Genomic DNA, 22,574 nt, shown 5'->3' on the forward strand with positions numbered 1-22,574 from the left:
TTGTAAGGGTTGTTGAAGTCGAAGAAGAAATTTTGGAACGTGTCGAAGAAGATCCAGAAATATCCACCAGACGACTAGGTAGGGAAATAGGATTATCCAAAGATGTCGTTCATGGAGTACTTAAAGAAGAGTTGTTATATCCTTACCATAAGACGCCAGTTCAAGATCTTTTACAACATGATCCTAATATGCGCCTGGTTTTTTGTTGATTTTTTAATAGGCGAAGAGAAGGAGATTTAAATTTTGGTAACAATATTTTGTTTACCGATGAGGCGTGTTTTACAAGAAAAGGGGTAACCAATTTTCATAATGAACATGTTTATGCAGATGAAAATCCGCATGCAATAAAAGTAAAACATTTTCAACACGAATTCAAAATTAATGTATGGGCTGGAATAATTAGTAATCATATTGTTGGTCCTGTCATTTTTCCACAAAGATTAACAGGGGAAATTTATTTGCAACATCTACAAAATTCGTTGCCAAATTTGTTAGAGGATTTACCTTTACAACTTCGGAGAGATATGTGGTTTATGCATGACGGAGCTCCACCACATTTTGCACTAAATTTTAGAAATCATTTAAATCAACAGTACCCAAATAAATGGATAGGCAGAGGTAATGACGCCCCTGTAAAATGGCCACCACGTTCTCCGGACTTAAATCCAATGGATTATTTTTTATGGGGACACCTTAAGTCCATGGTTTACATGACAACTGTCGATAACGAAGAACAACTGTGGCATCGTATTCAAGATGCAATAAATAATATTAGAAACGACGAAGAAGTTATGCAAAGAGTACATTTTAATTTTCTTCGGCGTATAAACCTTTGTATACGTGCAAATGGTGGACTCTTTGAACAGTTTTTGTGATATTCTTATTTCTTTGTATTCATGATTTGGTAATTAAGTTTTCTTGTAAAACTACTGCGAATTATTAAAGGTCTTATCAAGAGTACCTTTTTGTAGTAAATAAGTTGTTTAATCTAAAATCTTACACCTGAATTACTAAAATGCATTTATCTCGTAAACGGCTCCTCGTAGCAACATCAACAAGGTATACCTTTTTTATTTATAAACGATGACCAAATACACTACTGTATTCGAAAATCATTTATACCAGGAGGCAAAAAAGTTTCAATCAATTTAATACATGCGGTGGGCCGCAAGTGGCGCCCTCTATCAGGTAAGTGCAATTTATTAGCAGATATGAATTCGGCGTCTTGAAAAACTCCCCTACACCAACTTTCACGTTTTTATGTTGTACAGTATGGAAAATATGTTAAAAAATTTATTTTTAATTTTCAACTTTGACGCCCTCTAGCGCTGTTATTATCAACTTTTGGACTAGACTAAATATGGCTAAATCGTCTTGTTTTGATCTGAAGAATCTGTGGTAGAGTGTTGTAAAGACCTTTTACAGACACCCTGTATAATAAACTAGAAGATTCGCATATCGACGTTGACAAATATAGACATGCATTGAATGTATGTAGGATCACAAAACCAGGTCATATTTCAGTCAACCATCGACATTTTCGTAAATTTATGTATCCGTTCTTTCTATGTCACAATACTGCGTCCAACGCTTAAAGACATTATTATGGGACAATTAGCGTGATAATCCTCTGAGCGTCTGGTGCCCAGATGTGACCCAAGCGGGGGTAAGAAACCCAGAAACATAGGTAGCGTTTTAAGGGGATGGGAAAAAGAAGAGGCTGACCCGGGCAGTCCCGAATACGACGAATTGAGATGAGACGTTAAACGGTTAAAAGAAAGATTCAGCCAATACGAGAAAATGAAGCAGGAGATGGCGAAGGGCAAAATGCAACAACTCACGAACAAACTTGACAGGACGGGACGCGCGGATAGCCAAAGTAACATGAAATCCAAAGCTCCAGGAAGCACTGTGCAGAAGCGCTGTTTCAACTGTGGTGCAGAGGATCATGTGAGTGCATGGTGTCCTGTGAAAGGGAAAGGGAAGAAATGTTTTAAGTGTGGTGCATTTGGACATATCGCCGTGGAGTGTACGGAAAAATCTAGAGACGTGTATGTAATGTCGCGGCCGAAGAAAGAAAAGTACCAGAAGGAAGTGACAATTAAGGACGGTAAGGTTCTAGCTTTAGTGGACACTGGTAGTGATCTGACGTTAATAAGCAAAAGTGAATACGAAAGATTGGGGTCACCTTTGTTAGTAAATAAGCGCGTATGTTTTGAAGGTTTAGGCTCTGAAGTCAATGAAACAATAGGTTGTTTTACCACTAGCATGACGGTGGAACACGATGACTTTGACGTAGAATTCCATGTCGTACCAAGCACCATTCTTAAACAATCAATTATCCTGGGAACAGACTTTTTAGATCGCGTTGAACTCCGCGTCCGACGGGGAAAAGAGTAACCTTCTTCGAGTTAGATGATGATGACAGCAGCGATGCTACTGAGTCTAAGCGGCCGCATATTTTCAAGATCAATACTATTGACGAAGCGAAAGAAATTGAGCTATCGTACATTAAAGGAGAAGGCTACGGAGAGGAAATTAGGAATACTATCGAAAATTATAAGCCAGGACTAACACAAGACGTTGGTCCACGGGCTAAAATAATGTTGAAATCCGACAAACCGGTAATATTTCGACCGCGTAGATTTGCTCCTTCAGAGCGAAAAGAGGTAGCGGATCTCATGGAATTGTGGATGGAGGAAGGAGTGATCCGACCATCTAATTCGGAATATGCAAGTTCAATTGTTGTAGTTAGGAAGAAAGACGGCACCATTCGTGTTTGTGTAGACTATCGGAAGCTGAATTAGCTGATTTTGAGGCCCCCGTCTCCTCTGCCATTAATTGAAGATCAAATAGACGCTTTTGCCGAAGGGGTATATTTTACCGTCCTCGACCTAAGAAATGGATTTTTCGATGTACGGGTCGATGAGGACAGTCAAAAATATACAGCCTTTGTAACGCCTGACGGTCAGTTTGAGCTTCTGAAACTGCCATTCGGGCTGAGTATTTCTCCTTCAGTGTTTCAAAGCTACATAAATGCTATTTTTAGAGACCTAGTAAAGGAGGGAATTTTGATTGTGTATATGGACGATTTGAATACCATAGCCAAATCGGATCAACTTGGATATCACGGAAACCACTTAGAGCGTTACTTTTTTTTTTTTTCGTAATCTACTCGCTTAGTAGTTCACCAATATGTTTTTTTTTGGTGCGGAAATGCTTTGTTCAAAAGTTTGCTTTTCCACATTTATTTCAATACTTGGCTCTCTTACGGGACCGTGGAGCGAATAGGGGTGCTGGGTGGGATAAATGAAAGTAAATTGAGATAAGTTGAAGTAAGTTTAGGTAAGTTGCAGTATTGTTGGTGCCTTGAGTTAGGTAATTAGTTAATTTTAATTGTAAACTAGCCGTAGTTAGTCCCTTAAGCTACGCCAATGTATGTCAGTATTTGTTGGGGAGATTTTATGTGGAGGGAGTGACGACGACACCCAAAAAGCCATACCGAAGGTTATTTTATGTTTGGGAAATACGCTACTTGTGAATAGACGCAGTCTAAATTGAACTAATGCTGAGATCCGCAATTTAGCGTGTCTCCAATGCCCCAATAAAAGGGACCGATATAGGTATGCGCCCGACGGTTGGGTTTATGATGGTAGGCGCCCTTATGGCGCAGAAAGTCCGACCTATATAGGACCGATATAGGTAAACGATTTTATTTGGAAATTTAAAGTTGGAATCATGGAATATAAATGGTTTGATAATATGTTGCCTAAAACCCGTGAAGAAGGCTATCAACTAGCTTTACGAGAAGGACTTCTTCCGAAGCCGCCATTTTGTAGAAGCAAAACAAAAGGTCATTCCGAACCAGTTGCGCGTTTTTCGCATTATTTTGACTCTGACACTAATTTGGGTCGATATCGATGTCCAAAACGGAATAAATGTCGACCTGACATATTCGTCTCCAGTGGCACATGGTTTGAAAATTCTCGGCTTTCAATTCAAAGTGAATTCATGTGAGTATTAATTAATTAATATATATACATATATATTTTTTAATTTAATCTTTTTATATTAGTATACTTTACCATTACGCTCACGGTTCAAGTTATGAACAAATCCAGCGAGCTTGTACGCAAGATGGGGAAAAGCTGCTTGCTACAGACACAATTTCCAATCGTGTAAGATATTGTAGGGAAATGGTAACAGAAGCTTTCTCCAAAATGCAGGAACAAATGCCTAAAACTGGAGGTCAAGGTGTTGTAGTTCAGGTTAGTTCGGATTAGTTCCAGAATCTCTTTATGATTCAATTTTACATAAACACATTGATAAATAAATAGTATTACATTTTAGATTGACGAGTCTATGTTTGGTCATAGAAAATATAACAGGGGAAGGATTCTTAATGGGCATTGGGTTCTAGGCATAATAGCGGAAGGATCGGAAGATTTGCGTTGTGTACTATGTCCTGACAACAAGCGTAGTGCGGAGGTTCTGCTGCCCATCGTTCAGAAACATGTAGTTGAAGGATCCGATGTGTGGACTGATTGTTGGAAGGCGTATGATGGCCTTAAGAATTTGGGCTACAGTCATCATACGGTAAATCACAGCAAAGAGTTTGTTGCTGAGGATGGGACACATACACAAAGGATAGAATCTCAGTGGAATGTATTGAAGCGAAAATTGAAAGGACGATCTATACCGGAAAGTCAATTCGCTGATGTTCTGTGTGAAGAACTCTGGCGTCGCTATTGTCGGAAAAACAATATCGACCCAATGGAAGCTTTATTAAATATAATTCGTTTGGAATATGGTGATTTCCGTTAATAAATAGATTAATCCAAAAAAACTAAGTTAATTTTGCTATATACTTACCTAAATTTAACAAAACTTACCTCAACTTACTTCAGCTTACCTCAATTCATTTTTATTTATCCCACCCAGCACCCCTGTTCGCTCCACGGTCCCGTAAGAGAGTCAAGTATTGAAATAAATGTGGAAAAGCAAACTTTTGAATAAAGCATTTCCGCACCAAAAAAAAAAAAACATATTGGTGAACTACTAAGCGAGTAAATTACGAAAAAAAAAAAGTAACGCTCTAAGTGGTTTCCGTGATATCCAAGTTTTACCGCCAAATCTATGAGAGAAGCTCTTGTGAATTTTAAAGTAGTAATCAAGATCGCTGCTCAGCACGGGCTGAGGATAAAATGGGAGAAATGCCAATTTTTGACGGATGCTGTTGATTTTTTGGGGCGTGTTGTATCTAGGGGTACACTAAGACCGTCGAAACTAAAAACTTTGGCTGTCCAAAATTTCCCGGTGCCCAATAATGTTAAGAGGGTGCAAAGTTTTTTGAGACTAACCGGTTATTTTCGGAAGTTTATCTCAGAGTATTCTATCATAACCCGACCTTTGACTGACTTAACAAAGAAAAACCGTCAGTTTGACTTTGGCGCGAGAGAAGTAGAAGCTTTTGGGAAATTGAAGGCCTCGTTAACGAATGGACCTGTTTTAAAAATATATCAGGTAGGAGCAGAGACGGAATTACACACAGATGCGTCGTGCTTGGGATACGGTATGATTCTCATGCAAAGAGATTATGATGACGGCAAATTCCACTCGGTGTATTATGCAAGTGGTAAGACGAGCGAAGCAGAGTCTAAGTATTGTAGCTATGAGTTAGAAGTGTTGGCCATTGTAAAAGTCTGTCGTAGTACGTACGAACACAAATGATACAATACACCGAGATGTTAATGATGAGAAGATTTTATTGAAAGTACTGGTGTTTCTTTTTTTGTACTAAAACTTATACAGGGTGTCCAAGCGAACATTGAATATAGGAGATTAACATGGGAAATTGGTTTTTATTTTTTTGTACTAAAACTTATACAGGGTGTCCAAGCGAACATTGAATATAGGAGATTAACATGGGAAATTGGTTTTTATTTTTTTGTACTAAAACTTATACAGGGTGTCCAAGCGAACATTGAATATAGGAGATTAACATGGGAAATTGGTTTTTATTTTTTTGTACTAAAACTTATACAGGGTGTCCAAGCGAACATTGAATATAGGAGATTAACATGGGAAATTGGTTTTTATTTTTTTGCGCCTGTACGGATTATCCAATTGAAAAATTTTTATATGGAGGTCATAGTATGCAAGACCGGCTATCTTTCAGTATTTTTTTCAGTCTTCTAGTTACAGCCGTTTTGGCTCAAAACGCCTCCAAAATTCAAAAATTTGAATGTCCCGCGTAACCGTTCGGCGCCATGATTGGTCAGAATTAATGTCAAAACACAATGTCGCCAACAACGTAAGCGTAAACACCCCATTTCAAATTAATTTTCCCTTTTTGCTGATTTCTAACTTATTTAAGAATTAATTCAGGGAAAAATCAATGGAAAACCTGAGGATAATTATTATGTGGTCTGCTTTGATGTCCCTACGGTAAATACGCAAGTTTCTTATTACCCCATAATGATAACACAAAGACATAACCTAACCTTTTATCTCACTTACTAGACAGAATCTTCGCGGGCAATTTTAAATTTAATTCAAAACAAAACTTGCGTATTTACCGTAGGGACATCAAAGCAGACCACATAATAATTATCCTCAGGTTTTCCATTGATTTTTCCCTGAATTAATTCTTAAATAAGTTAGAAATCAGCAAAAAGGGAAAATTAATTTGAAATGGGGTGTTTACGCTTACGTTGTTGGCGACATTGTGTTTTGACATTAATTCTGACCAATCATGGCGCCGAACGGTTACGCGGGACATTCAAATTTTTGAATTTTGGAGGCGTTTTGAGCCAAAACGGCTGTAACTAGAAGACTGAAAAAAATACTGAAAGATAGCCGGTCTTGCATACTATGACCTCCATATAAAAATTTTTCAATTGGATAATCCGTACAGGCGCAAAAAAATAAAAACCAATTTCCCATGTTAATCTCCTATATTCAATGTTCGCTTGGACACCCTGTATATCTAAATTTGACATACACTATCTATTCAAAAAAACGTTAAAAATATAATTATAAATAGTGGTTTACTAAACCTTTGACAAAACCATCTAAGCAACAAAAATACCTATAAACAACTACCCGTCGACATTATTATAAGGGAACCATTTACTGGTTCCGGTATTAGGTAAATGATTTCAAACCTTGACCTAAACAAGGTATACCACAAGTCTTAGAAAAGTTTAGGGTCTACTTATTAAATATACCGTTTAAGATCGTAATCGATTGTTAAGCGTTCGCCGCTACTATGAAAAAAGAGAAATTGTGTTTGAGGGTGGCGAGGTGGGTGCTATTGTTACAGGATTATAATTATGAAGTAATTCATAGACCAGGCGGGGACATGTCACATGTAGACGCGCTAGATAGAAACCCTTTTTACCTGTAACTTTGTATATTTGTGAAAATGATGACGGTTTGATTGCGCGGTTGAGGAGTGCGCAAGACAGAGATGAAGATTTAAAACGAATTATCAACGCCACAACGCGCAATGAAGCTGTAGTGTACCTACCAACAAAACATTGTTTGTTTATCAATAGTAATTAAGTTAGTCCAAAGGTCCCTCACCAAATCTTTCTAGAACTTAACGTATCAGTGCAAGCCACCCCTTAATTAATAAGAAAAGATATAAATACAGACCCCGGGGATAAGAAGTCACTTCTTCTTTTCCACCGAACAGTAGCAACAGACCTAAAGCAATTTTATTTCCTCCCTAACATCGTGGTACATTACAGAAGTTAATAAGTGCAGTAGTAAGCCAAGGCGGACAGAAGTGTGAAGTACGGGTTGCAAATAAAACACCCAAGTGTCCAGTTTGTGTGGTCCAGCATCGGCTTTGCAGCACAGAAAACAGAAGTAGAACGCAAAGGGTGAAGTTTCTGAGTGAGTAATTCTCTTCCTTTTTACATTTGTTCTCCAAACATTTTTTCCCTCATTGTGTATTTCATTATTGCCTCATTGCAACTAATAAGCATAATTGTTCATTTATAAAGGTATATAAGTAACCGGTGGCACATCGCTAATCATAAAATGCACGGATTTAAAAGGCAAAGGGGTTCTGTAAAGTCTAGTTTAACCCATTTTTCAAAGTATATTGACCAGAATTTTCATGATAACGCAAATATATCGCAACAATTAATCATAGAATTAGAAACTCGCATTAATAATATTGAGGTCAGTTTGTTGCAAATGTTTTCCGAAATCCAGGACAATATTGAGTCAGCATGTGAATCAGTCGAGTTAGAAAAGGAATACGAAGAAAGGGCAGACTTTGAAAATAGGTACTACTCCGTGATTTCTTTAGCAAAAAAGTACTTGGATGAAATCAAAACCGACAATGAGGAGGGTAAAAGCTCCTCGAAAGGCTCGCATAAGTCCGTTAAATTAAACACTGCGAAGGCTGTAAAGCTTCCAGATATAAATTTGCCTATATTTGACGGATCTTTGCAAAATTGGCTTGAATTCAGGGACACTTTTGAATCTCCGATTCACAAGAACGAAGCATTATCAGATATTCAACGTTTTCATTATTTAAGAGCCTCTATGTGCAATGAGCCCTTCCAGATAGTATCAAGTGTAGAATTTTCTTCTGACAATTATACTACTGCATGGGAATTAGTAGGAAAGCGCTACAATAAAGATAAATTGCTAACTCACAATCACATTAAAAATGTCTTTAATATAGAAGCTATTAGCAAAGAGTCCGCCAAAGATATGCGTATGATGTTAACTAATGTAACTAAAAATATGCGCGCATTAAACAAGATGGGCTTACTTACAGCATCTTGGGATGTACCAATGGTGTATCTGTTAAGTACAAAATTGGATAAAGCCACGACTAGGGAGTGGGAATCATTCAAAGCAAAGTCCAAAGTATATCCCTCGCTAGAAGATTTCAAATTATTCTTGAGTGACAAAGCGGAATTTCTCGAAAATATGGAACCAAGTCTTACGCAAAGACAGCAAGCTGGAAAATTTAGAGGTTTAATTGCGATAGATGATGACGTAAAAAAACTCGAAGCAACGAACCTTAAATGGCCAAAGTGTGCATTTTGCGAAGGTGATCACTACATACAATCATGTCCCTCCTTTTTAAAAACGCCTGTTGAAAAACGGGGCCAGAAAATTATGTCTTTAAAGTTATTTTTAAACTGTTTTAGACCTGGTTATTTTAATAAAAATTGTCGAAAATCAACGTGCAAGCAATGCCACAAGAAGCATAACACGCTACTACATGTTGACAAAAATAATACACGAGACTTCTGCGATAAAGGCCAAGAATCAAATATTGGTACTGAAGGTGCGTCCTCATTGGTAGTTGTTTAGTATTTTTTCTTTTTTTTTTATGAAATATGTTAGTGTATCCCGATGCTGCATCAACAGTTTATACCAAAGAAGACAGTAATTTTATTTATTAATATTTGTTTGAATATCCGATTTTAATTGCTGGCCGCGTCGCCGACCATTACTAAAAGGAACCATTGTCCAGAGTTCCAAACTGTTAGGTGCTAAGGTGACTCATGGCTGAATAGCCATGATTGCCATGTTTATCAAGGGTACACTTATTAACAGCGTATCCACAATTTATTATTTTTAAGCCACGTAGATTATATAAGAGATTTTTAATATACTTTGATTTTTTGAACCGAGAAGTTGTGGCTGGTTGTGAACCCAGCTATTTTATTTAATTAATAAATACCCCAAGTATTTAACAGTAGTAAATAACAGGGAACTAGTTAATAATTCAGCTAATTGTGGCATAAGCGAGGTTTTATTATCGACAGCGCACGTTTATATTTTGGATCGGTTTAACAATAAGCATACTATTCGTGTGATTTTAGCAGAGATGGGCATTATTCGAATAAATTTTCAATCATGACTAAAATGTTATTCGAATCCATGAATAATGATTAAAAAAAATTATTCATCATTTATTACAGTGAATGAGGAATAATTATTCGTACATTTTATCCATGAATGATCTATTCATAAATAACGTATTAATCATGATTAATTTTTTTGAATTATTTCATGAATAATATTTTAAAACTTAAGTTTAACCGAAAGTTTGAAATGGGTCTAAAGAATAATTAAACAAGATGTAGAACTAAGTAGATATTATGTTTATTAATAACTATTTTTTTAACAACTTCAAGGAATGAAATTAATATTTGCTTTCAAAACTACTTTTCTTTCAAATGCTAAATCCGATAAACGGTTTGACTTTGGCGTGTTGACGATTGTAGCATACGAAAATAGACGTTCTACTGCTACAGACGATGGTAGCGGTGTGTTATATCGAATAAAAACTGATTTAATGGCTGGGTAATAATCCAAAATCAATAAATTGGTAGATGGATTTTTAAAAAAGTTTAAAATTTGAAGTTCGGCATCAAAATTGAAGTTGCTAACTTCTTTTGATGACGGAGTTCTGGAATCAAATATTTTAAATAAATTTTCATCTTCAACTTCAGTGGTCATTTCGTGCGTAGGTGATAACCGTGAGGCTTGGGCAACAGCTGCTTTGAAAGCATTTAAAACAGTGTTTTGACTAGTTTCATTAATACAACTAAACCATTTTTGTTCAAATTTTGGATGACTTATAGCCGCTATGCCTGCATCGATTGCCTCCGTGGTGGTGAAAAGAAAACAGTTTTCAAATCTCTTTAAAATGCTCTCCAATAGACCCTTCGCTATTGGTTTGCAATAGTCATATTCTCGGCTATTCAAATCCTTTATTGTTTCTTTAAGAGCAATCAACGTAGGTACTTTTATACCGTAATGGCAAAGTTTTTCACCTTGCAGTATATCTAAAGCCTCAGCCAAAGGTTTAGTTATCAAGATGAACTCTTTTAAATATTTGAACTCTGTGTCAATAAGTTTGTGAGTTATATTTAAAACATCGAATGCCTCATCACTTTGGCTCTTTAACTTTATGTAGTGTGACAGGGTGGAAACTAAACGCGAATTCAGTAAAACACCTTTATTTAACAAACTCGAAGGTACAAGATTACGAACACAGGTTGTAGATTTCTGTTAGCACGAACAAGGTCGATTTTCGTTTCTTAACTGCTTTTCTCGAATTCTTCTTGAACTCTTGCGTTTGTGTTCTTATATACTATTTCGTGTCTCTAGATATCGTTAAGGGTAGATTTAGACCTTTAACCTATTTAATTACGTGAAATGGATTTAGACCTTTGGCCTCGTTAATTATGAATTTGTTGTACTAACATAGTGACGTCCTAATTGTTCTGTAATTAAGTCTGGTTGTTTCCATTCGATATGAGTGGGTACATTACATAGACAGTGGTTCTCAGTCGAGCTTTATTACTGAGAGGGCCTGCGATAAACTGCAATTGTTCAAGGAAAAATTTAAGGTGTCTCTAAATGGAATAAATAATTCATTTTCGACAATAAACTATAAATGTAACACACAAATATTTTCAAAATCGAATAAATTTTCCTTAAAGGTGGCGTGTTTTGTTATTCCAAAAATAACAGGGCAGTTATATGACCATTTACACGTGAAGACAATAACACATGTACCGGTGACAATAAACAATAATAATAGCACGCGCCCAAATCTGCATCTTCAGCTAGTTTTGATTATAAAAAGCCATACGATTAGCATAGCGGGGGTCATTTTGGTATCTTCTTCTGATAGTGTAACTAAAGTAAATAATCCTGTGTAATAAATAAATGTCGTTGAATATTTAACCCTTTGATATTTATTTTTAAAAAGCTAAATCTTAAGGGACTTAACTTAACTGGGCCATTGCTAGCGGCGTCAATAAACATTAGTCATCTAAAGATTCCCATCAATTGTAAGTTAGCCGATCCTGAATTTTTTCAGCCTCAAGAAATTGACATGCTCATAGGCTCTGACTTATTTTAGGAAGTGTTTTGTGAGGAAAAGTGTTATTTAGGGGAAAAATTGCCGATCTTAAAAAATACAAGGCTTGGCCGGATTGTAACTGATCCTGTCGGCAAGGAAAATAAGTCAGAAGTTGTAAATTGCAATTTTAGTAGCACCGAGGCTAGTTTTGAGCAGCAAATTCATGAAGGCTTAAAAAGGTTTTGGGAAATAGAAAATATTAGTGAAACCGAAAGGGGGTTGTCAGAAGAAGAGTTGGCATGCGAAGAGCATTTCAAAAAAAATACGACGCGGTGTGAAGATGGCTCGTTCGTAGTTAGATTACCTCTAAAATTGGAGGTTGCAAATTTAGGTGGTTCTTTTGAGCAAGCAAAAAGGAGATTTTTAAACCTTGTTTAGGACCAAGCTTAAAGTTGTTGTTAGTAATTAGCATTATTTAGTTTATCATAGTTACCGCGCACCTAGAGGCAACGCCTATGAATGTTAAGCACGTGGCACCACTTCAAACGACCTAATGTGGGAAATCTTTGTCTTAATAATGATGGTTCCTCGACAGGGACAAAGATTTTGCTCAAGTGTCTTTGATGGCCTTAGCACCACGTGTTCAACGACGAAATTAAGGGCACCCTCTTGTAAAGGGAGGGTTTTTCCTGAAGTACGCCTATAGGTGCCGATACCTGAAGGTAATTTAAGATTCTAAGGAAGAGCGTTGAGGATTATTGCAAGACCACCGCTACGGTTAGAACACTGCGACGATTCCATAATCACCACCATTAAAAGTAAACGGTGCATCATTATATAATCCAAAGTGAAGAAATAAACGTTTTTTTTTTATTCTCTACAGTCCTAAAATTCGAAAGACAAATTTCTTTCAATTTAACACAAACCTTGAACGAAAGATGTGTTCAAATGACCAATATAAAATGTTATATCACGATTTTATTAAAGAATACATAAAATTAGGGCATATGACTAAAAACACCAGCCTGGATGAATCATTATCGGGCTATTATATTACATATGTGTCATCATGGGGTGTATCGCGCTGATGCGATTACTACAATTATATGACCATTTACTCGTGGCAATAATAATAATAAAACGTGTCACGCGTGTAATTAACCAATAGGAATCTGTAATGTGCCGGGTTGGAATAACTATACGCGAGTCAAAAATATAACACTTTATTAACTTCTCGATAATACAAGAGCGGGAGCGAGGCGTAAAGACCCTTTTATGTAAGTGTTTCTTTTAGGATCAATCTGAAGGTTTCTGCCGGACTTTTTCTTAACTGCTTGACTGCCCTATTTATATATATGATATCTACGTGGACTTTGCTAAAGTACATTAATAAGGGTAGTTTGAACCTTAAACAGTACTGAGACTTTGAGTCTCAGCTAATTACAATTTGATGGGTTAGTTATACAAAGGAATTGTGTTTCTACGTAAATATACATTCTAATTAAGTTCTAATATCGTCCTTAGGTTTCCATGAGAAAATAGTACAAGAAATAATGTAAGAGGTTAATACATATATGGTATTGTTACGTATGCGTAACCCGGGGTGCTTTACACCTCCCCCCTTAAAAGATGAATTCTAACAGAATTCATGTAAAACTATAAGCTGGTTATAGGTTTCTACGCTTACTAAATATAGAAGGTTTATATAATAATAAAAACATACATACTTATACAATATCCTAACTAGAACAAGGAGGAAAGATACATTATCAATCTGAATTGGTTTTTAAATTTGCCAATCTAGAACTTCTTCTAGGTAATCTCTCTTCACTACCAAGTTCATCTGTTCTGATCTCAGTGATAGGAATGGAAGGTTGAACTTTATTAGTTTTTTTACAATAATTAAAGGTGATGCAATTTGTTATTGAACTTCTTTCATGGTTATGGCCTTTGCAATATTGTCTAAGGTATTTATAGATTTTGTATGCCAGATAAAGGATGAAAAGTTTAAAAAGGGTCAAAAATGTGTATGTAAAATAAGAGCTTTGGAAAATTTTTGACAAAGGTGTTGATTGATCCAGTTTGTTAAGTTCATCATCTAGTTTACTTAATTTATGACTTGCAATATTTAAACTTTCGCGGTCCAATGAAAAAGAGTGATAGGGTAAAAGAGTTTCATTTATCTTGTATTCAGGTATTTTTTCTCTTTTGCAACACTGGTCATCAGTCAAATTAAATGCAGGAATAATTGAATAAAATTCTTGTTCGAATAAACTTGGGTTTCTGGCTTTTAAAACTGTGGTGGTGCTAAAAAGTTTGCAGTCCTTTTCCAAGGTAAGAGTTCCCATTTTTGTCAGTACCTGATCATGAGGTTGTGAATTTTTGCAATTTAGAGTTACAGTTGTATTCCTGGGTAGGATATACAACCAGGAGTTGATTTTTTGAAGAGGTTGCCACATTTCTGATAGAGATTGCATAACTCGAACATCGCAAGTATTGGGTACTGATCCAGGTTTTAAAATGATTTCTGATTCGCAGATAGGTTTTGAGTAGGTTGAGTATATGGGTAACTTGTTAATACAAAGGTAAACTTTTGTTGACAAAAGTGTGCAATCCATGAGATCGTTTAGAGTACAATATGCATTTCTTTGTTCGGATAGTGCTAAGTAGTTAACTGAGGGTAGAATAAAGAGGTATTGATTATTGTCGGTTAGCGTTGGTAGGGAAATAAGTTTGAACAGATTGAATTTTTGGTCGTTTACAAGGGGAATCTCTAGGACAAAAATTATGTTGTTTTCCGAAAAATGATAATTTATATGGGTTAATGATAGGAGTTCCTGGATGTATTGGCCTTCTAGAGGTAACGCGTAAGAACAGGAAGAAGGTAAATAAGGAAGTGTTTTAGATAGTTCGGCGAGGAATTGTTTTGGGCTTATGATCATGGGATGTACTTGATTTGTTTTAACTAAAAGGAGGGCATCAAGAATTGAAGTAAGTTCGTTATTAAGTTCGCTTATAACCAATGTTAGGAGAGAAATGTGTTCATCGATTCGCTGTTTTAATTTCAAATCAGAGTTATCTTTAGTTAGACTGTAAATTCTTTTTAGATTAGATTCAAATGATTGACTATTTTTGTCGATGTTGGTAATTGAAGAGTTGAAGTTTTCTAATGTGCTCCTGACTACTTGGACTTGAGATTTTAGAAGCTCTACAAAATGTTTATCGTCAGCGTTAACCTTGTTGATTACACTAGAATAGTAGTCGGCGTCGTTTTGGTCTAATGTACCGAAAAGGGTTTTAAATACAGTTCCGAATCCGTTGAGTAATCCTCGTCTAGTTCGGGGTCCATTTGACAAGTCTATGAGACTATCATAGCGAGCTTTTAATGATGGTAATAATTGGTTTACTATATCGAGCGAGGTATCACATAGGTAATGCTTGGTAATATGAGCGGGTGAACATATTAGGGGTACAAATAAGTTTCCGCCGTTTTCTATAAAAAAATTGGAATTAATTGTGAAAGAACGGGATATTACGTTTTATTCAAAGTATTGCCCATCAACGGCCACTACTTTTCCCATCTTTCTGGCAGCATTCGGATACCACGGCGAAAAAACTCTTCATCTTTTGAAGCTATCCATGAATGGACCCAATTTTTGGTATCTTCAAATGATGTAAAGCGCTGCTCAGACAGACCGTGTGCCATTGATCGAAACAAGTGGTAGTCGGATGGGGCAAGGTCTGGTGAATATGGCGGGTGGGGTAGGACTTCCCAATTAAGTGTTTCCAAATAGGTTTTAACCGGTGCCGCAACATGCGGACGAGCATTATCATGTAGGAGAATAATCTTGTCATGTCTAGAGTAGTAATGAGCGCGTTTTTCCTTGAGTGCTCGGCTCAATCTCATTAATTGTGTTCGGTAGAGAGTTCCAGTAATAGTTTCGTTCGATTTGAGCAACTCATAATATACAACACCAAGTTGATCCCACCAAATACACAACATGAGTTTTTTTCCATGAATATTTGATTTGGCTACTGATGTTGAAACATGGCCAGGTGGACCCCATGATTTCTTCTTCTTTGGGTTATCATAATGGATCCATTTTTCATCCCCAGTGACTACACGATGCAAAAAACCCTTTGTTTTATGCCTGGTAAGCAGCATTTCACTCATGCAAAATCGGCGTTCGACGTCTCTGGGTTTCAGTTCATAAGGAACCCAATTCCCTTGTTTTTGAATCATTCCCAACATTTTTAAACGATGTGAAATTGCTTGTTGCGTCACTTCTAATATAAGTGCAAGTTCTTTTTGTGTTTGAGACGAATCTTCCTCCAATAACACTTCCAATTCCGTATCTTCGTACGTTTTCGGCCTTCCACTGCGTCCTTTGTCTTCCACGTTAAACTCACCGTTTTTAAACTTGTGAAACCCCTCACGACAACTTCTCTCACTCAAAGCAGCCTCACCATATGCTTCTACAAGCAATCGATGCGCCTCAGCTGCAGATTTCTTCAAATTAAAGAAGTAAATCAAAAGTTCCCGCAAATGACGCTTATTCGGCACAAAACTTGACATTTTTGCAAGAAAAAAAAATGTGATGCTGATACGAAACCACTAATACTTCTAGGTTATGTTGTTACTAGTTGATCAAACTTGCGATAGTAAGATTTACATCTAGCAATTTCAGCATAACCTTCTGGTGGGACCATGCTTTGTTAAACGGCGGAAACTTATTTGTACCCCTAATAGTTCGGATGTATCTTTAATATTTAGCTCGACGAGGTGCACTTTATCAAGGAGAGTATTGAGGTTTAAGTACGAAAGTAACTTCCATGAGGAATCAAGAAACTGGGAGATGCCCATATGGTCGTAATAAATTCCAGGTGATGTTATTATCGGGCGAATTTGCAATTTGGAAACATCCTGGCGAGTGGGGTTGATCCCATCCAGAAGTAGGATGGTTAACCTGTAACAAAGGCTAATTTTAACCTGTCGTTGTGTACCGTTACTTGTTTATTGTTTACTAGGATCGTTGAGTTGACTGAAGAATTAATTTTTGTGACTCTATAAGGACCGTCATAATTTCGTGTTAGCTTCTTGGATTTACCTGGACGCGTGACATTATTTTCGAGGTAAACACTATCACCTGTTTTGAAGACTGCTGGCCGGGAATTTCTATCGTATCGGATTTTATTTATTTCTTTTGATTTAATTAAGTTTTCACGGGCTATCTGATGGCTTTGTCGGAGTTTCAGAGTTAGGTCATTGATATAGTCGTCGTAAGTATATTTGAATTCCGGTTCTTTGGTTATTTGTGATGGTAAAGTGGGTTGGAATCCGAAGATTAGTTCGAAGGGTGAAAATTTCGTTGAGCTATGGACGGAAGTGTTGAAAGAAAAGGTCGCAAAATCTAACCAAGAATCCCAATCTGTTTGGTCTAAGTTCACGTAGTGCTTTAAGTAGTCTGCAATGGTGAGATGAGTTCTTTCTAGGGCTCCGTTAGTTTGTGGGTGATATGCGGTAGTCGTGATGGTTTTGATCTTGAAGAGTTTTGAAACGTCTTTAAGAAGTTGGGATGTAAAATCACGACCTTGATCTGTGAGGATCGATCGAGGGATACCAAATTTACAAATGAAATTACGAACAAGTGACTGAGCGACGGTTAGGGTTTCGTGATTTGGGATTGCGTAGGCTTGAGTAAATTTAGTGAGGTCGTCTTGCAAGGTTAGGATGAATCTGTTACCGGATATTGTTAAAGGAAGAGGTCCCACTATATCAAGGGCTATTCTTTCGAAAGGTTTTTCAGCAGTAGTAGTAATCTGCATTGTTTGTTTGGTTTTCTTTCTAACAAGTTTATTTTTCTGACAGGAATCGCATTCTTTCACAAATTTTTTGATATCATTCTTCATATTTTTCCAGTTGTAACATTGCTTGACTCGGTTGTAAGTCTTATGATAACCTAAATGGCCTGATGAAGGGTTTGAATGATTTTCTTTAAGTATGATCGGAATTAAATCGGTCGAAGGTGAAACAAGGACGTCATGAAAAATATTTATTTCTATTGCAGTATTTTTAAAGATATATCTAAGCATTGCTCGTATTTGTCTGAAATCGAGTTTGTCAAAGCAGATGCCTAATCTGGGAAGGTTTATTGACCTTATGTTCAGTGATAATAGGGTTTCTTTTAATTTGGATAGAAGTTCGAATAGGATTTTGTAAGAACTCTTGTCACGAAATTTTTGTTTGTGAACAAGGTAAAAAATGTGTGTGTTGGTTTCGAGAAAATGTTCGATGTTACCGATTTTGAGATTGAGTGCTTGTAATTTGGGTTTGTGGTTGAATTTGCTAGTCAATTGGTTGAATGATTTTTCGTCAGAGGACAGGTCTTCTGGGATGCAAATAACGTAGTTACCTGGTTTTGACAGAAGAGTGCCGTTAGACTCGGTGATTTTGTCATAACTTATCAAGGTTGTATTATATGCCTTTAGGAAGCTGTCGTATGGGGTACTTGTGGTCACTAGATTGATAGGACTCGTGATATCTTGGTTCAGGGTAATACGACTTAACGCGTCAGCGACTTGATTGGTTTTTCCTGGTCGATATTCGATATGATAGTCGTATTCTTCCAGGAGTAAACGCCATCTGATTAATCGAGAACTAGGGTCTTTGACATTGAATAACCAAGTTAGGGGTCTATGATCTGTATATATGTTGAATTCCTTGCCGTATAAATAGGGGCGGAAATGTTTTACAGCCCATATTATGGCGAGGAGTTCTTTTTCTATCGTGCTATAGTTGGATTCACTTTTGTTTAAGCTGCGACTAGCATATGCTATTGGGAGATCATGGTTGATTTTACCCTGGGATAGAACAGCACCAATTGCTAGATCGCTGGCGTCGGTTGAAAGGTTAAAAGGGGTAGAGAAATCGGGGAACTGAAGAATGGGCTCATGAGTTAGAGCTAGTTTTAGCTGATCGAATGTGTGTTGTTGTAAGCTAGTCCAGATGAAGTTTGTGCCCTTTTTTAGGAGTTTTGTGAGGGGTTGAGTTAATTCACTGAAATTGGGGATGAATCTGCGATAGTAGCCTGCTAGGCCTAGAAAAGCTCGGATGTCCTTTACGTTTTTTAGAATGGGGTAATTTTTTATGGCTTGAATTTTGTTAGGGTCAGGTTTTACACCAGTTTCAGTTATTAGGTGTCCCAAATACATGACTTCCTTACGAAGGAACTCACATTTTTCGGGTTGTAATTTGAGGTTGTAACGGGACAAACGTTCAAAGATTTCCTTTAGACGTGCATTATGAGTGATGAGATCTCCAGCGTGGATAACAATATCATCAAGGTAGACGAAACAACGGTAATTTTGGATACCGGCAAGGACGGAATTCATAAGCCTTTGAAAGGTAGAAGGAGCGTTTCGCAGACCAAATGGCATGCGTTTGAACTGGTAGTGTCCAGAAGGGACAGAAAATCCGGTTTTAGGTGCGTCATCCGGATGCATTTTAACCTGATGGAATCCCGATGCTAAGTCAAGAGTTGTAAAATATTTAGAGTGACCCAATTGGTCGAGGATTTCAGTAATGTTTGGAAGCGGATAAGAATCACCAATGCTGATATCGTTTAGTTTCCGGTAATCGATTACTAAACGTCACTTCCTTTTTTCGGGTTCCAAAGATTTTTTTGGGACGACCCAGACGGGGGAATTCCAAGGAGAGTTTGATGGTTCGATCACGTCTTGTTCTAGCATCTGTTGAATTTGTTTATGGACTTCGGCTTTATGAACTTCGGGGTAGCGGTAAGTTTTGACATTTACTGGAGTATCGGATTTAGTAGGTATTTTATGCATAATTAAGTCAGTGTGAGACGATAAATCTCCCTCTAGATGAAATATGTGATTATATTCGTGACATAGTTTAACGAGGGATGTCTTTTCTTCCTGGTTCAAATGATCAGTGCGTAAGCGCGTTGAGATTTCGTTTAAACGGTTTGTATTAAAATTTTTATGTATTGGTTCGATATTGAGAATTTTTGAGTTAGTTTGGGGGGTTTTTCCTGTTTCTATTTCTTCGATTTCAAATTTGAGTTGTGTGATTTCTATAGGATTTTCAGTAGTATTCATTATTGAGGTAAGAGCTTGATTATTGTTGTCAATCGAGACTAGACTCTCGCATAGAAACACGCCATTGGCGATTTCGGATTTTGGAAGAATACCTTCGCGATTTAGAGGAGTGTTCAAGACGTCTATTTTGACTATGTGTTCGCATCTTGGGGGAATAGTGATTGGAGATGTATTACTTTCAGATGTCGGTGCATCTGATGGGCGAGAAATATGAGAAATTGGAATCTGGTGTCCATTTATCAGCATGAGATCATGTTTGTAGTCAATAGTAACGGAATGTCTTTTTAAGAAGTCGTTACCTAAAATGCCTTCGAATTCGATAGGGAAGTCGTCGGAGACGGCGTGGAAGACATGAGGTTTGCCATTAAAGATATCTGCCGAGAAGTATGAATAAGATAAAGTTTTTGATAATTTATCGGGATTTGAATCGATTCCTTTAAGGGAAATAGGCATATCGTCGTAATGTGCAGTTCCATTGACTAAATTTCCGATTTTATATAGACAAATGGTTGCACCGGTATCGATTAGAAACCTACACCGTTTTTGCAACTCGGGAATGTCTAGGTATACGTAGGGGGTAAGGTCTTGAATATTTACGACTGAGATTCGGCCTGGATGAGGTTCATGTTTCCCGTCGCGGCCGGACTCGAGCGGAAAACTCGGGAGTTTGTTGGATTGCTGTTGCCGCGTTCGGCTAAAAAAGGATTTGACTGTGGATTATTGGAGGTGTCTCGTTTAGAGTTATTATATTGTCTTTTTCGACATTCCTGTATAAGATGACCCGGTTTTTTGCAATAGTTACAAATTTTAGAGGTTTGAACTTGACAAATGTTTTGACTAGGGTTCTGATTTTGCCTGGAGTAGTGTTGGGGTCGTGAAAATTGTGAAAATTGAGAGTTTTGAGATCTAGGATTTTGGTGAAAAGTTTGATGTAGTGGTTGAGCGATTGGGTTTCTAGATGTACCTGGATAATTTTGATTTGAATATTTTAATCGACAGTTCTGAGTAGTATGGCCACTTCGATTACAATTAAAACAATGACGGGTATTTGAGTTGTTGATGTTCTGATACTTGGATATTTCTTTGAGCGACTTAATTTCCTTTTCCTCATTTAGGGCTATCTGGACAGCGTCTTCTAAAGACGTGGGGTTTCTAGCCTTAACTATTAGTGCGATTTCGCGGTTTAACCCTGCCAAAAATACACTAAGAGTTTGTTTCTGTAAAAGTTCAGTGCATCCTTGACGATGTTCTTCACTTGTAGTATCGTCTAAGGTACCCAATAATTTTATGTAGCAATTCTCAATTTTATTTGCAAAGGAAATTACGTCTTCGTTAATATTTTGTCTACACGAATGTAACTCAAGTTGCCATTGGCCTTGAGTTCTCTTGTCAGAGTATGCATCAAATAAATATTGTTTTAATGTGGGCCAATCCTCGAATATGCGATTTTTTATAAGAATTCTGGCTTTATCAGTTATTTTAGATTTTATGATTGTGAAAAGGATGGGTTTTTGGGCTGGCCTGACCAGTGACATGGCTAGAGAACAATTATCCGTGAATTCGTGGAGTTTACTTCTATCGCCATCGAATCTAATGAGCATTCGCTCTGCCATTTCTAACGAAATGGATTGAGAAGCAGAATTGTTAGAAGAACTCGGATCAAGCGTCATGATTTAGCAAAGAGAGAGTTGGCAATATGGGATAATAAGATATATAAAATTAAAACAGGATTTTCTTAAAATACACTTACATAAGAATTGGTCGTTGCATAGGATCGTAGATTCTTGCGGAATTGGAGTTCAAAAGTTGATTTGGATTTGTGGTAGGTTCCTGGGTCCACTCTGGATTTATTACAATTGCAGGAACGGAGATTTGATAGTCTTCGTCGGAAATCTGCCTGGCTTTGATTTTGGAGTTTTGTAGAGAATGTTGTCTGAGTGCTATACTCGCGTACCAACTGACACGCTTTTGTATGGTTACGTACGCACCGTACTTCTTTTGGAACTTTTACGGTAATATAGTCGAACGTATCCCACTTCTGACACCACTTTTGTAATGTGCCGGGTTGGAATAACTATACGCGAGTCAAAAATATAACACTTTATTAACTTCTCGATAATACAAGAGCGGGAGCGAGGCGTAAAGACCCTTTTATGTAAGTGTTTCTTTTAGGATCAGTCTGAAGGTTTCTGCCGGACTTTTTCTTAACTGCTTGACTGCCCTATTTATATATATGATATCTACTTGGACTTTGCTAAAGTACATTAATAAGGGTAGTTTGAACCTTAAACAGTACTGAGACTTTGAGTCTCAGCTAATTAAAATTTGATGGGTTAGTTATACAAAGGAATTGTGTTTCTACGTAAATATACATTCTAATTAAGTTCTAATATCGTCCTTAGGTTTCCATGAGAAAATAGTACAAGAAATAATGTAAGAGGTTAATACATATATGGTATTGTTACGTATGCGTAACCCGGGGTGCTTTACAAATATTTTAAATAAATTTTCATCTTCAACTTCAGTGGTCATTTCGTGCGTAGGTGATAACCGTGAGGCTTGGGCAACAGCTGCTTTGAAAGCATTTAAAACAGTGTTT

At 37.0% G+C, this 22,574-nt stretch overlaps 2 protein-coding genes across 2 annotated transcripts in view; one reads left to right on the top strand and one right to left on the bottom strand.

Annotated features, from left to right (window-relative positions):
* LOC136348888 (uncharacterized) overlaps nt 1–22,574 on the bottom strand; it is a 71,377-nt gene that overhangs the window by 25,458 nt on the left and 23,345 nt on the right. The gene's annotated exons all lie outside the window — the stretch shown is intronic.
* On the top strand, nt 3,350–9,337 carry LOC136348908 (uncharacterized). The gene is made up of 6 exons (XM_066300096.1): nt 3,350–4,013; nt 4,076–4,268; nt 4,351–4,810; nt 8,165–8,737; nt 8,801–9,001; nt 9,180–9,337. Exons 1-6 carry the CDS (start codon nt 3,739–3,741, stop codon nt 9,335–9,337), a joined length of 1,860 nt encoding a protein of 619 aa, XP_066156193.1. The 5' UTR covers nt 3,350–3,738.

This window comes from Euwallacea fornicatus, chromosome 35 (assembly GCF_040115645.1).
Source record: "Euwallacea fornicatus isolate EFF26 chromosome 35, ASM4011564v1, whole genome shotgun sequence".
Classification (NCBI taxonomy): domain Eukaryota; kingdom Metazoa; phylum Arthropoda; class Insecta; order Coleoptera; family Curculionidae; genus Euwallacea; species Euwallacea fornicatus.

Coding starts and splice junctions, on each gene's coding strand:
- LOC136348908 (XM_066300096.1), top strand. CDS start 3,739: ATGGAATATAAATGGTTTGATAATATGTTGCCTAAAACCCGTGAAGAA. Junction 4,014..4,075: donor TCAATTCAAAGTGAATTCAT/GTGAGTATTAAT, acceptor TTTTTATATTAG/TATACTTTACCATTACGCTC. Junction 4,269..4,350: donor GTCAAGGTGTTGTAGTTCAG/GTTAGTTCGGAT, acceptor ATTACATTTTAG/ATTGACGAGTCTATGTTTGG.